Source organism: Chlorocebus sabaeus, chromosome 12 (assembly GCF_047675955.1).
Source record: "Chlorocebus sabaeus isolate Y175 chromosome 12, mChlSab1.0.hap1, whole genome shotgun sequence".
In the NCBI taxonomy this organism is placed as follows: domain Eukaryota; kingdom Metazoa; phylum Chordata; class Mammalia; order Primates; family Cercopithecidae; genus Chlorocebus; species Chlorocebus sabaeus.
In genome coordinates, this window is record NC_132915.1 from 114,414,367 (window position 1) to 114,431,439 (window position 17,073).

Consider the following 17,073-nt stretch of genomic DNA (forward strand, 5'->3'; position numbering starts at 1 on the left):
GAGGGCGTGGGGAAATGGGTGGGAAGAGAAGGCCCAGAATGCTGCGTCCCAAGCCGTCCTGGTGGGGTCAGTGTGGGTCATCTCCCAAGGGACTTCTGGCAGCAGCCTAGGTCACACCTCAGAGCTATCCCTGCTGGAAAGGGAACTGCAATGTGTTTGCCTCTGCACCCTCCGCAAGGCATTAGGCTGAGGGCTGCACCTGGGGTGTCAGTTCTCAGATGCTTTCGGCTCCCCGAGTAAGCCACGAGTGCTGTGAAGGAGCCTCTGCACCCAAACTGTTAGGGCTGAAGGGATGTCTGACACCATCGGGAGGACCTGCCAGAGTGCCAGGGCTCCTTCCTGTTCTGCCCACACTTCACATTGGGTTCACTGTGCTCATTCTTCAGGATGGTGCTGGTCATGGTGTCTGGGAGACAGAGCAGAGCTGCCTCTGCTGTGCTGGTCCAAGCAGAGCTGATGTTCATCATCCCGTTCCCCCCACCACCCTTTCTAGAGCCCCTGACCTGTGGCCAGCCTTCTGCTGCACTGGTTGCTGGCCTGGTGGGGTGACCCAGACCCTCAGCCCTGTGCATCCCAAGTCCCTACTTGCTGCCATTCCTTTGTCCAATCCTGGCTGCTGTAGTAATCCAGTCACAGTGGAGACTGCTCCTAGGAGCATGTTCATAGGAGCATGGAGAAAGGCGCAGTGAAGCCCCTGATTCCCAGAACTATGCAGTGGCAGCTCTGCCCTTCACAATAATGAGGGTCAGGTGATCTGGTCAGCATGGACACTCTTTGTGATGCCTGCTGGCCTTCTGGCACAAGCAGCCCCAAGTGACCAGGTGGCCACCATGGCTTTTTGTGTTGGGTGGTAGAACCCTCTCCACCTGTTTGAACCAGGGCTTCTAGATTTGCCAGACCTAAATTTGGGGAAGATGAGCACAAAGTTCCTACTGGGTTTCTGGAGCGATAGTGAGAGGGGCCACTTCTCCTTTCACCATTTCCTTGATCCGTGCATTTTACTGATTGGGCACCCAGTGCCATCGATTGGCCATTGGTTCCTCTTGAAATATGGCAGCCCAACTCCATGAAGTGTTTCACCAAGCTGGCATTTTGTCTCTGCCTTTAAGGTCAGGGCAGCATCTCCTGAGTGGTGTTGCGTTAGATGGTCCAGTGGACCCTGAGGTCACCTGGCTCACATGCATCCCCTGTGTGTGGTCCGAGCTGATGTTATATGAAATCCTGTGTTAGGAAGTCTCTGACACCAGCCCTGAGATGCTAGTGCTGCCACAGTGCTGCACAAGGAAAGGCAAACCCACACCTGGGATGTGGGTGGATCCCAGTTGAGATAAATCACTGCCCTTTCCAGGAGAAGGAGGTCTGATACAGTCGGCTTACCACTAGGTGGCTGGTTGACAGCCACAAGGCATGGCACCAAATGGAGGCCCAGTGTTCCTGTCTGCTCACCCCAGGTAGATAATCGTCAGTGGTCATGGCTGGATCATCTGCTGAGAGGCTCTTGGCCATGATGGCCACCCTATCCAGAGGTCTGCTGTGTGGCACTGGGGCTGGTGAGGACAGAGGCTAGCCGATATCTGTTGGTCGACTTATCCCAATGCTTGGTTTTTAGTGCCCCATGGTGAGCATTGGTTCACAAAACAAAGGCCGGTACCCCATGCCTGTTCCCAAGGCCTGTCTGTCTGCCTCTCCCCTAGACCTTGTTCCCTCCAGGGTCCTGACCAGCTGTTTGTGCCTGCCTCGGACCCTGTTATCCTCAGCACAGGCAGCTTGTTTTCCACGACACACGGAGCTGACCAGGTACCCTGCCCAGGGCTCTGCTCCACCACTGTCTGTCAGGCTGTTCCCATGTGAGGCTGTAGTGAGGCCTGCACCGTACACCAAGCAGCCCATCTACAAGCCAGGTCTGCGTTTCCCCCTAAGTTGTAGTGAATCCCTATGAAGTGATGGCGGGAATGAGGTGAGGACGTCATGGTCAACAGAGGTGCATGTCATGGTGATGGCGGGAGTGAGGTGAGGACGTCATGGTCAACAGAGGTGCATGTCATGGTGATGGCGAAAGTGAGGTGAGGACGTCATTGGTCAATGGAGGTGCATGTCATGGTGATGGCGGGAGTGAGGTGAGGACGTCATGGTCAACAGAGGTGCATGTCATGGTGATGGCGAAAGTGAGGTGAGGACGTCATTGGTCAATGGAGGTGCATGTCATGGTGATGGCGGGAGTGAGGTGAGGACGTCATGGTCGACAGAGGTGCGTGTCATGGTGATGGCGGGAGTGAGGTGAGGATGTCATGGTCGACAGAGGTGCGTGTCATGGTGATGGCGAAAGTGGGAGAGGACGTCATTGGTCAATGGAGGTACATGTCATGGTGATGGCGGGAGTGAGGTGAGGACGTCATGGTTGACAGAGATGCGTGTCATGGTGATGGCGGGAGTGAGGTGAGGATGTCATGGTTGACAGAGGTGCGTGTCATGGTGATGGCGGGAGTGAGGTGAGGACGTCATGGTCGACAGAGATGCATGTCATGGTGATGGCAGGAGTGAGGTGAGGACGTCATTGGTCAATGGAGATGCATGTCATGGTGATGGTGGGAGTGAGGTGAGGACGTCATTGGTCAATGGAGATGCATGTCATGGGGGATTGGGCCACGTGTTGGGTGCTGTGTCCTCTAGACATGCTTAGGTTTGGTCACAGAGGTCAGGAGCCCTTCCCTTGTTCACTGGGCCTGTGGTGGTCTGACAGCACACCACTATGGGGAGATGCTTTGGTGTCATAGACAGTGACGTCTCTTGGTGACACACAGCTGCCACCAGGGCCAGGAGCTAGGTTGGGCCCTCTCGTGATGCTTCCGTTCTGTAGATGGCGTGGCCTGCTCCCAAATGCTAGGTGTCTGCACTGACTTATCTGTGGAGGCTTTCCCAGGACTTCACCCCGTGTCCTTACCTACCACATACACATCAAGGACCCTGGGGGCTGCTGGGTTTTGTGGCCAAAGTGGCAGGGCCATTGCTGTCACATCATGGGTGTGTTAGAGACCCCACTCATGCTCTGAAACCTCTCAGACGTGGCAGCGTTTTGGGTCACAGCGTATTTCCTGAGTGGCTTATACCATCTCCAGAACGCAAAGCCGCCTACCTGCAGTAGAAGTGTGAGGTGCAATCACTAACTTGTCTCTTACCTTGGAGTCCTTGTCCTGGCATAGCCCAGACCACTGGGCCCCTAAAAACTTCACTGACATGGAAGGTCCATGAATCCTTATAAGATTTATCACATCAGGGCATCTGATCTAAGTAATACAATGTCATCAATGTTGTGGACCAGTGTGGTGTTCTGAAGAATGTCTTGGTCAGGCATAGTGGCCCACACCTGTGATCTCAGGGCTTTGGGAGGCCAAGGCAGGAAGATCACTTGAGTCTAGGGGTTGGAGACCAGCCTAAGCAAGATGGCGAGACCCTGTCTCTTCAAAAAATTTAAAACATTAGCCAGGCATGGTGACACACACCTGTAGTCCCAGCTACTCAGGAGGCTGAGGTGGGAGGATCGCCTGAGCCCAGGAAGTCAAGGCTGCAGTGAGCTATGATCGCATCACTGCACTCCAGCCTGGGCCACAAAGTGAGTCCCTGTCTCTAAAAAATAAAAATAAGAATTCTAAATGATTAAGAGTCCCTTTGGACCGTGTTGTGACGTAGGGTCAGACCGTGAATGTCTGCTGTGCATGCAAACTGCCTCTGACCCTGCCTAGCAGTGACTGCTGAAGAGTGCGCTCACCAGATTGGCACCTGTGTGCCAAGTCCCAGAGGCTGAGTAGTTCTGTTCTTTAAAGATATCAGATCTCCCACAGCACTGGGTACTGTGCTTGGGTTATTTGGGGAGTAGTCCACTGTGATCCATTGTGACCCAGTTTTCTTGCACGGTCCATACTGGTGAATTAAATGGGAATGAGGTGTAGACCAACCACCCCTTTATCTTTTAATTATTCAAGGTGGCACTAACCTCTCCATTCCATACTGGATGCAGTGTTATAATTTACTGTTTTGGCTGGGGGGTGTCGGTGTTGGGGACTTTCCTATTGTTGTGTCGAATTCACATGTCAAGGGGCCAGTGTGGCACGTTCTGCCAGTTAGAATGAGGCAAATGAACACCAGCTTTGCCCGGGCACACAAGACCACTGAGAGATGGGCCTGGGCCAGGGATTCAGTGGTGTCCTGGCCCTTGCGCACACTCTGACATGGAGCCACAATCTCATTTTAGTTCCTTGGCATCAGTGTTATCTTGGACCTTGTATCCCACAGCCTTCAAAACATCCAGGGATTCTTCTTTCTCTGGAGTGCAATTTCTCAAGTAAACGAGCTAGATCTCCTTGGGGAGGGGCAGATGAATGACTGCTGTCTAGACTCCCTCTTGTGTTACAGAATTCTTCTGCAAGGGGGCCCCGTCTCTCCTCTAAGCTATGGACCCTGGATCTGAAAACTGACTGGTTGAGAGACGGGGAGGGAGTATGTTTGTCCACTGTGGTGGCTGGGGCCTCTGCTCACTTACTTTGATTCCTTTGAGTTCCATATTTACGGACGTTCATCTCACCAGGCAGCATCCTTGTTGGCGCTGCCCCTCTGTCCTGCCCTAGGAATGTCATGGCTGATTAGCTGCCACCGTGGACCTTTGCAGGTCAGGGGTCTTGGTTGCCATTGAGGCCTTGCCGCCCACTGTAGTGGTTCCAGGCAGCCAGCTGTGGAAGGGAGCCAGCCTCGTGTGATTGTGGGCTGCCATGGAGCCTCTGCAGCTCCGGAGCCTTCTCTTCCGCCCCAAAGAATCCCTGCTCCATGACAGTGTCTCCTGCCATCAACCCTGGCCTGCAGGAGACAACCACCAGCGACCTTGTGCATGATGCCAGTGCCCTCCTCCCAAAATGCTCTGAGAAGCTGGTTGGCTCATGGGCACTTAGATCATACATGACAGGTTCTTTCTAGCATGCCCACCTCTCTGAGCCTTCTGGTCCTGTGCTCAGCGTCTGCCAAGGCCGTTCTGGCACCCCCCACCTCATTTAATGTGGGCCATGAGGTTTTCCAAGCTCCTGGGAGTCATCCCCGCAGCCTGTTAGCACCTGCTTCAGGTGCCTTTGCCAGGGCATTGGATCCTGAGTCATGGGAGAAAGCTCCCCTACATTAAAAATAGTTTTTTAGGCCGGGCGCGGTGGCTCAAGCCTGTAATCCCAGCACTTTGGGAGGCCGAGACGGGCGGATCACGAGGTCAGGAGATCGAGACCATCCTGGCTAACACGGTGAAACCCCGTCTCTACTAAAAATACAAAAAACTAGCCAGGCGAGGTGGCGGGCGCCTGTAGTCCCAGCTACTCGGGAGGCTGAGGCAGGAGAATGGCGTGAACCTGGGAGGCGGAGCTTGCAGTGAGCTGAGATCCGGCCACTGCACTCCAGCCTGGGCGACAGAGCGAGACTCCGTCTCAAAAAAAAAAAAAAAAAAAAAAAAAGTTTTTTATGCAGCCTGTCTTCCACCCATCCTCATCCAGTCCCTCCCACCATGGTCCTCCCACACTCCTCCCACACATACCCATCACATCACACAGCCCTTCACTGAGCAGCCTGGGTTTCACTCAGCAGGACCACCGCTTCCCCAGTCAGGCTGTGTGAAAACTCGAGTTGTGAGTCTCGTGGCCAGCGTGGGAAGGGAGGTGGATCTTGGGGAGAGTGAGCACCATTGTGGAAAAGCATCCACCTCAGCTGAGACTCCTGCAGGTGTTCAGGCAAGACAAAGTGAGGTCCTCCAGCAGGGCGGGGACGCTCCTGCAGGCCCAGGCAGTCCCGGGGCATCGGAGAACTCTGTGTTGGGGGCACGCCCACACTGGTGTTCCTGCTCTGCATGTCCGGCCTGCCCTCCCTCTCCGGGTGCTGACGTTGGAGCATGAGAGACTTGTGGAGCCCTCTCCAGAGCCCTGGTCCTCCCTCGAGTCCCAGGCTGGTCAGCACAATCCACCACAGACCGCATTTGTGTTATGCTTGGAGTTGCTAATTGACAACTTACACTTATAACTTTTTTTCCCCCGGAGTAACTGGGGACACTTAGCTATGGTTCACCAGCTCTACCGTCCTTGCAGTGCCCATTCCTGACAGCCTGTGGATGCTAATGGTGTCTTGCAGCATCGTTATTGCACCCCTTTCAACCCTTTACAGATTTACCCCAGATGAAGGTTTCAGCAGCTTTAATGCTACAGCACACCGGGAGTTGCTGTCACCTCACTTACCACCCACCAGCAGAGGAGAATCTGGCCAGTGAGCCACTCCCCAAGGGCTCCATCCTTCCAAGTCAGCTTCTAAGGAGCCACCTCTGGTGCTACCTGTCTTTGGATCAGAACCTGTGATCCAAATGTGATTTTTTAGGAAGTGTTTCCAGGAATGGTTGGTGAGGAGGGCGGCAGTTGGATAAGGAAGAGATCCAGTTTCAAGCAATTCCATGTAATTTGGGCTCCTTCCTTCAGGGGGACTCTGAGGGTGGGGTGGATGCCACATCAGAGTTGTCCCAGTGAGGGGCAGGAGAGTGCAGCCTGGGCTCCTCCTGCAAAGCAGGTTCTGGCAGCCTGTGGGAATCCCACATCAAGAGACCCAAGTGGGCCGGGCACGCTGGCTCAAGCCTGTACTCCCAGAACTTTGGGAGGCTGAGGTGGGAGCATCGCTTGAGCCCAGGAGTTCGAGGCTGCCCTGAGTTATGATTGTACCATTGCACTCCAGTCTGGGCAACGGAGCAAAACTCTATGTCTAAAAAAAGAGAGAGAGGGAGAGAGAGGCGGGGAGGCAGGAGGAGAGAGACAGAGGGAGGAGAGACTGCTGCTGCTGGGTGGGAAAGTGCACTGGGAGCCGGTGTGGACAGAAGCAAAGGGATCACAGGGCCTGTGTGGCTGAAACACTAACGGTACCTTCTCACTTTTGAGGAAAGAAATTTCTGACTAAGTCATGGGTAAAAGATGAAATGATGAAAATTAGAAAATATAAACAACAGAAAAACAATGAAAATACTATATATTAAAGCTTATGAGATAACAACTGAAGCAGTACTCGGAAAGAAATTCACAACCTTAATGTTTATATTAGGAAAAGAAAACAATGTAAAAAATTAATGAGTTTAGCATCTAACTTTAAAAGTTAGAAAAAGAACAACAGAATAAGCTCAATAAAGTAGAAGAAAAGTCTAAGAATAGAAATTAAGAAAGTAGAAACCAAAGACTAGAGAGAAAGTCTAAACTTGGTTCTTTAAAGACTTAAAAATTGACACACCTCTGGCAAGATTAATCAAAGAAAAATAAGAAGGTGAAATACATGATGTAAGGCAGAGAAAAGGGTCATGACGGCAGGTACAGGAGAGATTAACGTGAATAAGGTGAAGGAGAATATTGTGAACAGTTTATTCCGGTACATTTGAAAACCGAGGTAAGTGAACACATTATTAGAAAAATGTAAATGACCGAATCTGACAAAAGAAGAGAGAAAAACCCTAAATGGTTCTTTATTAAAACATTAAAGAAGATGAGGCAATAAACAATCTTCCCATAAAGAAAACACCAGATTTTAGTGGTCTTACACATTAGGTTTCTACCTAAAATATAAGGAAGGATCATTCCACTCTTAAACAGATTTTTCTAGAGAACAGAAAAAGAGTGAACATTCTCTAACTAGGCTAGTATAATGTTGACATTAAATTTTTTTAAAAGAAGAGAAGGCCAGGTGCAGTGGCTCAGGCCTATAATCCTAGCAGTTTGGGAGGCCGAGGTGAGCAGATCACCTGAGGTCAGAAGTTCGAGAGAAGCCTGGTTAACATGGTGAAGCCCCGTCTCCACTAAATATACAAAAATTAGCCAGGCGTGATGGCGCTCCCCTGTAATTCTAGCTACTCGGGAGGCTGAGGCACAAGAATCGCTTGAACCCAGGAAGCGGAGGTCTCAGGGAGCCGAGATTGCGCCACTGCACTCCAGCCTGGGGAACGGAGTAAGACTCTTTCAAAACATCTAAATAACCAGAACTCTGGCACTGCTGGTGGGCGTGCCAGCTGGCACAGCCTCTGGGAGGGCTCAGCAGCACCTCGAAAGTTGGACAGGTGCTTACAACTCAGTAACTGTACTCCTAGGCGTGTGCCCCAGAGGGCGTCTGCGCAGATGACCAGCAGAGGCATCTTCACACCAGTGTTCCTGGCACCAGTGTTCTGCCAACCAGAGGCATCCGAGTGCCCATCGGTAATAGAATGTACCAGTTGTTAGCGCTGCTAATGCAGTGAAGGGCCGCATAGCAGTGCAAATACACAAATGATGTGAAATTGAGCTCCCACTGGAAACACAGCTTTGGGGGGTTTCTGTGTGTGCGCCCCTTTCCAGTGACATCAGTGTGGATGCTTCTCAGAAACAGTTTGCTGTCAGAACACAGGTGTGCGCAAGTCACAGAAGCCTGCGAACGGCCGGATCCCACAACAAAGGCCAGGAACAGGCAAACAGAATGCATTTTCAGAGTTTATGGTAAAGCTGAAAAGACAAGCCGTGATTAACAAGAAGGAAGGGTAGTTGCTGCATCTGCAGAGGAGGCAGGGAAACCCAAGAAGGGCTTCAGAAGTGATGGTGATGTTCCGTTCGTAAAGCTGGGTGATGAATATGTATAGATAACCTGGTTTTACTCTTCTTTAGAATATTTACGCATAATCTTTTGCGTGACATGCTTTATGATTTAAAAAAGTTAATGATGTGAGTAATCCAAGCAAAAAAGCTGAAACCTGCCATTTAATCAGAAAAATCAGGAAAGTTTAGTCCCCCTAGCGCTGGTGTTGCGTTTCCCTGTGGCTGCCTCCTCCCTGTGCGTCTCGCCCAGAAGCAGTTAGTCCCAGTGCGCTTTCCGAGAGGCACAGGTGGGCCACATTGCTGACTCCTAAGGCCTCCTCTTTGGAAACAGAAACCTTTATTCATCAAATAAAGTGATGGAAACATTGAGCTCCCAGCTGTAAGGACAGAGCTTGGTGGGGAGAGGTGGTTTCTGCATGTGCGGCTCCTTTCCAAGAGGGGCGAGGACTGCTGACTGCTGGCTGACATCAGAGATGTGCAGAGAGCCCCAATGCCCAGCCGTGTTCTAGGGAAACCTCCCCACGCCCCAAAGAGGCCCTGGCATAGGGCAGAGGCTTTGATACAAGGCAGATGCCTGCTGCAATGCAGGCAGCCAGAATAACCCACACTCCGTCCCTCAGCTGCGAGACAGTGGAGCCTGGGGCTGTTTGTGGTCGTTTCAGACCCTGGTTCAAGCAAGCCCTCCTTGGCAGCCCCTGCCAGCCCTGGACACCCAACACAGCAGGTGGGGGCCTGAGAGCTGCCGGTTGGAAAGCTCAGGTGTCCCCTGGCCGCTCTTGCTCCTGGAGCCCAGGTCGTCTCCTGTTCTGCCTGGAGGAGAAAAGATGAAGGGAAAGCCGTCGTGTGGACTGATGGTGCTTTGTTTTGTCTGTGTGTCTGTTTTTCATTTGGAACCACTTCATATGTTTACTTTGTGAATGCACTTTTTTTTCTTAGGCAAAAATATGACTGTCAGTTCCCATCCCCAACTTAAAAATCAAAATAGAGTTTTAGCAAGGGCACCCAGAGAGAGGGCTCCAAGCAAGCATGAAACTGACATTGATTTCTTTGCCTGGAAATAAAAAAAAATAAGTGTCTGTGAGTCATCTTTGGATTTGCATTACAAACAAGAATGCAAATGAATGCCACCTTGTCTGCATAACCTACAGACTTCAAAAATATGTTTTGATCTGATATATTTTAAGAAAAATATGCAGTTTGCCAAAATCCTAAAATTTTGTAGTTAAGTAATCAGAGTTTGAGTTTTTGCTTGTGTTGATGACTCATTTTCTCTTTTGTTTTCTGTTTTTGTTCTTGATTTACCTTAACCTACCTGCTGACTCACGCCATCCAACCAACATACAATGCGAAAACCCATGTCTCCGTCTGTATGTTGTGCACCTGCTGCTCACACCTCCCCAATTTGTAAATAATACGCAAATATCCATCCATGAAAACATCACATGTAGGAAACGGTTGGTTTCACAACTCTGAACGGTTCTTGCAAGTCCTTGCTTTGCTTGCTCAGCTCCCCTCCTGCCCTCTGGTTCCTGGGACTCTAGCCCACTGCCCTCTGGGCGTGTGGCTGGATGCGCCTGCACCCACTCACCTCTGGCCTGCTCCCTCCCTCAGCTCTGGGCATCCAGCAGGGCTTCTGAGGGCCCTCCTGGCAGCGGTTTGATTCTGGGAACTGGCCTTGGGCGGGGCTTCCCTGAGACCTGCCCAAGGAGAGGGAGGTGGGGTTTCTGGAGTGGGTAAATGTCGAGGGCAGTTTTCCCTGTTGGGACTGGCTCAGATTTGGGGAGGCTTTGCGGGACATGAGTTTGTCCCTGATCCCTGCGAGTCCATGGTTCCTGTTGCACAGCCATCTCCCACCTGCTGTGTCCCCATCGTGCCAATTGAGAAGGCTCAGCTCTGCCCAGGTGGCCTCTGCAGAGTCCCCTGTAGCATCCGTCCTTCCTGGACTGACCTGCCTTGGGGTGGGCGGGGTCAGGCCTGGGGTTCAGGGCTCAGGGGCAAGGCTTAGAGTCTTTGTCTTCATGATTCAGAAGGGTTCTTGTAGGGCTGAGTAGAAGAAGGGGGCTCTGCCTCTAGAGGCAGTGGAGCCCAGGCTCCCCCATTCGCATGTCACTGAACTGTGTGTGTGCCTCGGTCAGCAAGCTCATGTGGAGTGCGGGTCCAACCGGAGCTTCCTGCTGGGTCTTCAGGAATTTTAGAGCCAAGATAGTTGGTAACCGACCAAACTTTAGCTGTGACTGTGGAAATTAAAGTAGAAGATATTTGAGAGTCATGTAGAAGTGAATGTTTGTGATACAGCGATTCACAGTTGCACGGAAGAGCTTGCGTTTTGAGAAAATACCATTTGATGCTGCAGAAACACCCAGGTGATGTCATCTGCATGCATCTAGCTCGTGCCAGTCAGGCCCCTGCTCAGCGTCACCTCCTCAGAGAGCCCTTCCCTACACTGTCTGTCCCGTCCTCTCTCTCCACCACAATCCACGCCTGATGTGTTACTCATGCATGTGCACGTCCCTTTCCCATCTTCAGTCGCCCATCTCATTAGAACGACGACTGAATGGGAGCCACACAGCAGTTTTTCTGCACCTGGTGGGCCTTGTCCTCTGGCGTGGTACCTGGCCCACATCGTGGCCCACAGATCTGGGTGGGGTGCCCAAGTGACACTCGGGACAAGCCCTCACTTCCATGTGACTCTGGCCAGAGGCTGTGATACAGGGTCAGTGGGTCACTGTCGTGGCATGGTGTCCCGCAGTGCTAAGTGCAATTTTAAATCCCTTTTCTCAAGTGCTCCCCACCTCCTGGACTGGGTATCCCCATGTTTCTACTTTGTGAATGAGAAAGGTGAGGATTGAAGGGTTAGGGACCATTGTCCCATCAAGGTGAGTCAGCCGCCATGTTGAGGGCACAATGATGTGCCTTTGGGGCACCACAGACCTTTTCCCTCTCGGGGAAGTAAGGGAGGACCTGACCTTGAAGTAGGTGTGGTTGCAACAGAAGCCATGGACTCTGTGAGGATGGGGCAGGCTGTGTCCGCCTCTGAGGGGCTGGTCATGGACTCTGTGAGGATGGGGCAGGCTGTGTCTGCCTCTGACAGGCTGGTCATGGACTCTGTGAGGATGGGGCAGGCTGTGTCTGCCTCCGAGGGGCTGGCTGAGACCAGAGGTGACGGTGCAGGTGCACGGCATGGTGCTGCGTGTGCTTCTGTCCCTTGCTGTCCTGCATGCAGCTGGCATGGTGCCTGGCCTGCCATGTTGTGCTCGAACATCTGTGGCTGCCGTCACTGTCTGTCTTCATAGCTCTCCAGGGCGCCCGTCTCCTGCCCCCAGCCTCTCCTGAGTACCCACGGGAGCCCCAAGAGAAGCCAGGAGGAAGAGGGGAATGTGGGTCTCCAGAAAAGCAGAAAGTGATGGTGGCTGAGGTTGGCATTCATGTGTTAAGTCATTTGGACAAACTTACTCTCCACGCACCTCTCACCTGCCCTGTTGTTTTCCAGTCCTTCCTTCGTATGCGGCAACCTTTATTTTCCCCAGTGTCTTCAGGAAATCTTGTCTGTGCCGCTGCCTGACCATGCTGTGAACCAGTGGGTGCTGTGTTGCCCCAGTCACTGCCCCTCCAGACCCATTGAGCACATGGTTTCAGAGTGGGATCCTCCAGCCCCCGGCTCTGTTTCATCATCTTACATAAGGGTCTCCTGACACTGGAGACTGCGGCCCTCCACCCCTGCGCCCATGTTTCTAAGATGGCTGGCTTCTCTGTGGGTCCTCGTGGCCCAGAGTTCTTGGCCATCTTGTCTACCACGGAGGTTTTGTTTCCCTGGCACAAGCAGGTTATGGAGCTACAGGTACACTTGTGGTGCCCTCTGGGGTCACACCGTGAGGTCTACTGCTGCCGCCTTGCTGATTTGGATCATAGCCCGTCCTTGTGCCCACTGGCCATGGATATCATTCAAAACCAGTCCTGCTCCCACAGTTCCAGCATCCCGCCTGAGAGCCAGTCCCTCAAGTTGAGTCGTCAGCCATCCTGCCCCTGCGAGTGGAAGTGGCAGACCGAGGCAGAGGATCCTCTGAGTATAGGTTGGGCCACCGTCCCTGCAAGGAAGAGTGAGGCCCACCCCTCCACTGATGCCTCACTCCCTCATAATGGTAGCCCTGGAGAGGTGGGACGCTCTGCCAGGCCCTCACCACCTCTGCGCCTGCACGTGCTCCTGCTGCTGCTGTCTCATTCGACATCTGTGTTCTCTTTATTTGATGACTGAATCTGACAACACGAACGTGTCTCTGAGCCTGAGCTGTTTGCATATTTTAAATGCTGCAGTGGCAGGAAGCTGCTCTCAGGCTGTGTGTGGGCACCTGACCTCTAGGTAGACAGGGCAGAAAGCCTCCTGGGTCCACAAGCACCCCCATCTGTGCATGGACGCCTCCCCAGAGCCTGCTTCCCTGAAAGGGATGTGCCAATACAGTAATTCAAGTGCCCTGAGACCACGTAGAGGCTTTACTCCCAGGTAATCTGTGGAGTCCCGGGTTTATCCATTTATCCTTGTGCTTGATTTTGAGCGCCTTGGATGAGGGAGCTACACTAGACAGCCTGGGGTCTCTAGAGCAGAGGCCTGTTTGACCGTGAATTGCAGAGGTGGCCTCCGTGGTGTGAGCAGCAGAACACCTGTACCTTCCATAACTTGTCTGCACACACCTGGAGCAGCCTCAGAGGAAGTGTTTGCCCCTTTGCCAGGTCCCAGCTGGGGTCCAGCAAGCAAGGGCTTTGCTGTCTGAGCCAGGAAGGAAAGGGCATGGCCATGAAGCCTGGGCGGGGCTCCCTTCAGTGGTGCTCGGTGGAGAAGCAGTCATGCCCAGCACGTGGTCAGCTTGGCCGTGTCCCGTGAGAGGCGGTCACTGCTGGAGGCCCAGCCACAGGTGATCTCCCAGCTCACTGGCCGCAGAGAGATGCCTGGGAGAACTTTTCTCCCTGTTGCTCACGGTGGGGGGTGGGGAGAGGCCTTAGAGCCAAGGAGGTTTTCTCTGATTTGCTGCATGAGAAGTGATGTGCAAGGACAAGCTTTACTTCTGGAAGATTTTCTGGTGGCCGATTGCTGCTTAGACTGTGAAGCAGAGACTTTTCATTTTAATCTTTTTAACCACTTTTCTTTGGGGCCACAGGGATGTGGGAAGAGGTTGTAGGGTGGCAGCAGCTTGCCTGCGCTTTCAGGGCTTCTGAAGGTCAGAGAACAATATTCCTCTTCTCTGCAGAACAATTTCATCAACCTCAGCTTCCTCCGCCTCTTCCGAGCTGCGCGGCTGATCAAGCTGCTTCGCCAGGGTTACACCATCCGCATCCTGCTGTGGACCTTTGTCCAGTCCTTCAAGGTGGGTGGGCCAGGCGGGGGGCCTCCGTGCTTTCTGTCCCTTTCCTCCGTCTTGCTTCCCCCGCCCCCACCACAGCGGCCCCTCCTTTGGGAGGCTGGGAGAGGGCACGGCATGCAGGTCTCGTGGTTGTATGCATTGTCCTGTTGTCATTTATAAAGACATTTTAAGTTACCCGTAGGTTCCCTTGGTCATGCTTACAGGAACCCCGAGGTGGGTTTCACGACTCCGAGTTAGAGATAAAGAAACTGGGGCATCACTTGGTGGAGGGGCCTGGTGGCCAGTGGGATGGAGCTGGAGTAGGCTGAGGTCTGCGTGACCTCAAAGGCCCAGCCACTGTAGCACGAGGCCTGGGCGTGGTGGCCGGGAGGCGTCTGTAGCTGACCGGCCCCTGTCTCTGCAGGCTCTGCCCTACGTGTGTCTGCTCATTGCCATGCTGTTCTTCATCTACGCCATCATCGGCATGCAGGTGGGTGCTCCCCTTTGGGACAGAGCGCGGTCCCAGCCTCCTGTCCCCCGGAGCAGAGGGGCACTGATCATGGTTGTTAAGTCATCGTCATATTCAGTTGGTCCTTAGTGAACGTTCTCTATGAGCCAGATCCTGCTTCGAGCACTTTATGAACTTATGGAATCCTCTTTTCTTACTCTTTTTTTTTTTTTATTTTGAGATAGAGTCTGGCTTTGTCACCCAGGCTGGAGTACAGTGGTGTGATCTGGGCTCACTGCAAGCTCTGCCTCCCAGGTTCAAGTGATTCTCCTGCCTCAGCCTCACGAGTAGCTGGGATTACAGGCATGTGCCACCACGCCCGGCTGATTTTTGTATTTTTAGTAGAGACAGGGTTTCACCATGTTGGCCAGGCTGGTATTGAACTCCTGACCTCAAGCGATCCACCTGCGTCGGCCTCCCAAAGTGCTGGGATTACAGGCGTGAGCCACCGCGCCCAGCCTAAACTTACATAACCCTCAGAAAGACTGTTTTATGGAGGAGGACAGGAGGTGCCACAAGATCGGGCTGCTTGCCCAGGGCCATCCTGGTGTGGAGCAGCCCTGGCCCTCGGCCCGTTGCCGCCTCTCCGGGTGGATGCGCCTTGGTGTTCTGAGGGCCGCACAGGCTTCCGCCCAGAGATGGTAGGGTGTCAGGGCACAGGTCAGAATGGGTGCTGGCTGTGTGGTGGCAGCGCATTTGAGCACAGCTGCGTTTGCCGAGTGGCCTGCACAGCAGCGATCGCTTATTCTGTTAGTCTGGCAGCCGCGCTGAAGGACAGGCCTGACCCACGGCGGGGGTTACGTGCTACTGAGGAAAACTGCCTGAGCATGCGAGCAGGAGCACATCAGATCCTTGCACTGGGCAAACTTGGCTTGCATAATTTAGATTTTCTTTATTTTGCCAAAGAACACTTTGCCAGCTATTTGGGAATAAGCATTTGAAAACCATCAAGCAGTGTCCCAGTTATAAATCTTTGGCGTCTGACCACTTTTCCGACAGTAGGGACGGAGGAGGGACCCAAGGGTTAATTTGTGATGGAAGGTGCCAGCGTTTCAAAGGTTTGCTGAAAGCTGATTTCTAAACTCTGTTTCAGGGATTCAGGGATTGAAGAGTTCTTTTGCTTTAAAATGTGCAGAGATCTGATGCTATTTAAAGAAATACATCTTTTTTTTTTTCCTGCTTTGGTCTGTGGACGTACAGAGCACGCACGTTACTGATCTCTGTGGATAGTTCATACATTTGCAGCCAGATTCCAGATTTTGGGCTGAGTACAATGACTGACCCATTTGCATTTCTTACTGTGGAAAAGTCAGTTAAAATGATAAAAAGCCCCTCGTGCTATTGCATATGTTTTAAAAAGACATTTTCCCATCATCTATCAGACCTGTTACCAACATAATGCCTGCTTTGGAGCCGCTGATGATCCCACTTGAAAACACTTCCTTTGTTATGTGTTATGTGTGGCAGAGGCCTCGCAAGCTTGGCTGGGGGCCATTCTAGGGAGAGTTTTGGACTTGCATCTGTGGACAGGTTCAGAGCTGGAGCTGGCACATGTGTGGCCACTGAGAGGGTATCTATACTGGGAACGCGCACTGGCCTCTCCCGGGTGGGAGTTCTCTGGGGAGGGCAGTTGCCCATCTTATGTGGGGTCCTTGTGTGGCTCGCACACCCTCTCTGGCTTGGTCCACCTGCCGCGGCTCCTGCAGACCCAGCAGAGTCCATGCCATTGCTCTTCTCCATTGCAGGTGTTTGGGAATATTGCCCTGGATGATGACACCAGCATCAACCGCCACAACAACTTCCGGACGTTTTTGCAAGCCCTGATGCTGCTGTTCAGGTGTGTTGTTCGGTCATCCCAGGCCAATGTCCGTTCTTCCATCAGTGGCTCCTTTACTCAGGATGAAGAAGGGTGGGTGCTAACCACGGCGACCACCCACTTCTAATTCCCCAACCCCACTGGCTTCCCCTCAGCAGGCCTTTCTGGTTCTTCCCCTCTCTCTGCTCATCTTTTCCAAAGGCTCCTGGTATCTGCCCCAATCTCAGAACAGGCTGAAGGGAAGCCCTGAGGGAGGTCATCCTGGGAGCCCAGGGCCAGGCCGGCCTCTGCTGCCTCATCTGTGCTCCCTGGTGGCAGCTTGGGGGCCTCCAATGAGGCTCCAGGCAAAGGTCTGGGAGGACAGAGGTGCCTAGCGGGGGCTCTTGTGATGTGCGGCTTCCAGCTTTCCACCTGCACTCTTGTTGATTACAGGGATCGGTGGGATCGTGGGCAGTAGGGCAATAGGGGAAACTGCTGCCAGCAGAGTTTGTAGCTACTCAGTGGCCCAAGGAACCCAACTGGCCAGAACTGCTGGTCTGAACACACCTTTATTTTCCACTATCGCTCATGGGAGCTGCTGTTCCCTGGGCTCCTGGATGCAGCCAAGCCAAGTAACAGGCAGAACCTGGAGGGGCCAAGAGGCCGTGGCACAAGCTTCTGGGCATTCCGAGGTCTCCTGGTGGAGATGTGCCCAGGAGAGGGCTAAGCATCAGCTGCTGTTCTGGGCACGGAACAGGTGCTATGGCCGTCCTGGTTTGAGAGTGAACTTGGGAGCAGAGGGGAGGTGGTGAATGTGTTTTCCTGCCTCCT

At 52.9% G+C, this 17,073-nt stretch overlaps 1 protein-coding gene across 10 annotated transcripts in view; it reads left to right on the top strand.

The window, feature by feature from the left end:
* CACNA1B (calcium voltage-gated channel subunit alpha1 B) overlaps window positions 1-17,073 on the top strand; it is a 250,421-nt gene that overhangs the window by 186,010 nt on the left and 47,338 nt on the right. For all 10 annotated transcript variants that reach the window (XR_012094909.1, XR_012094910.1, XR_012094908.1 and 7 more), the window contains exons 32-34: window positions 13,847-13,963; window positions 14,364-14,429; window positions 16,193-16,284. Coding sequence is in view for 6 of the 10 variants with exons in the window: in XM_073022144.1 (XP_072878245.1) it covers window positions 13,847-13,963; window positions 14,364-14,429; window positions 16,193-16,284 (275 nt within the window). In the remaining 4 variants the exon portion in view is untranslated. The remainder of the gene's footprint in view (window positions 1-13,846; window positions 13,964-14,363; window positions 14,430-16,192; window positions 16,285-17,073) is intronic.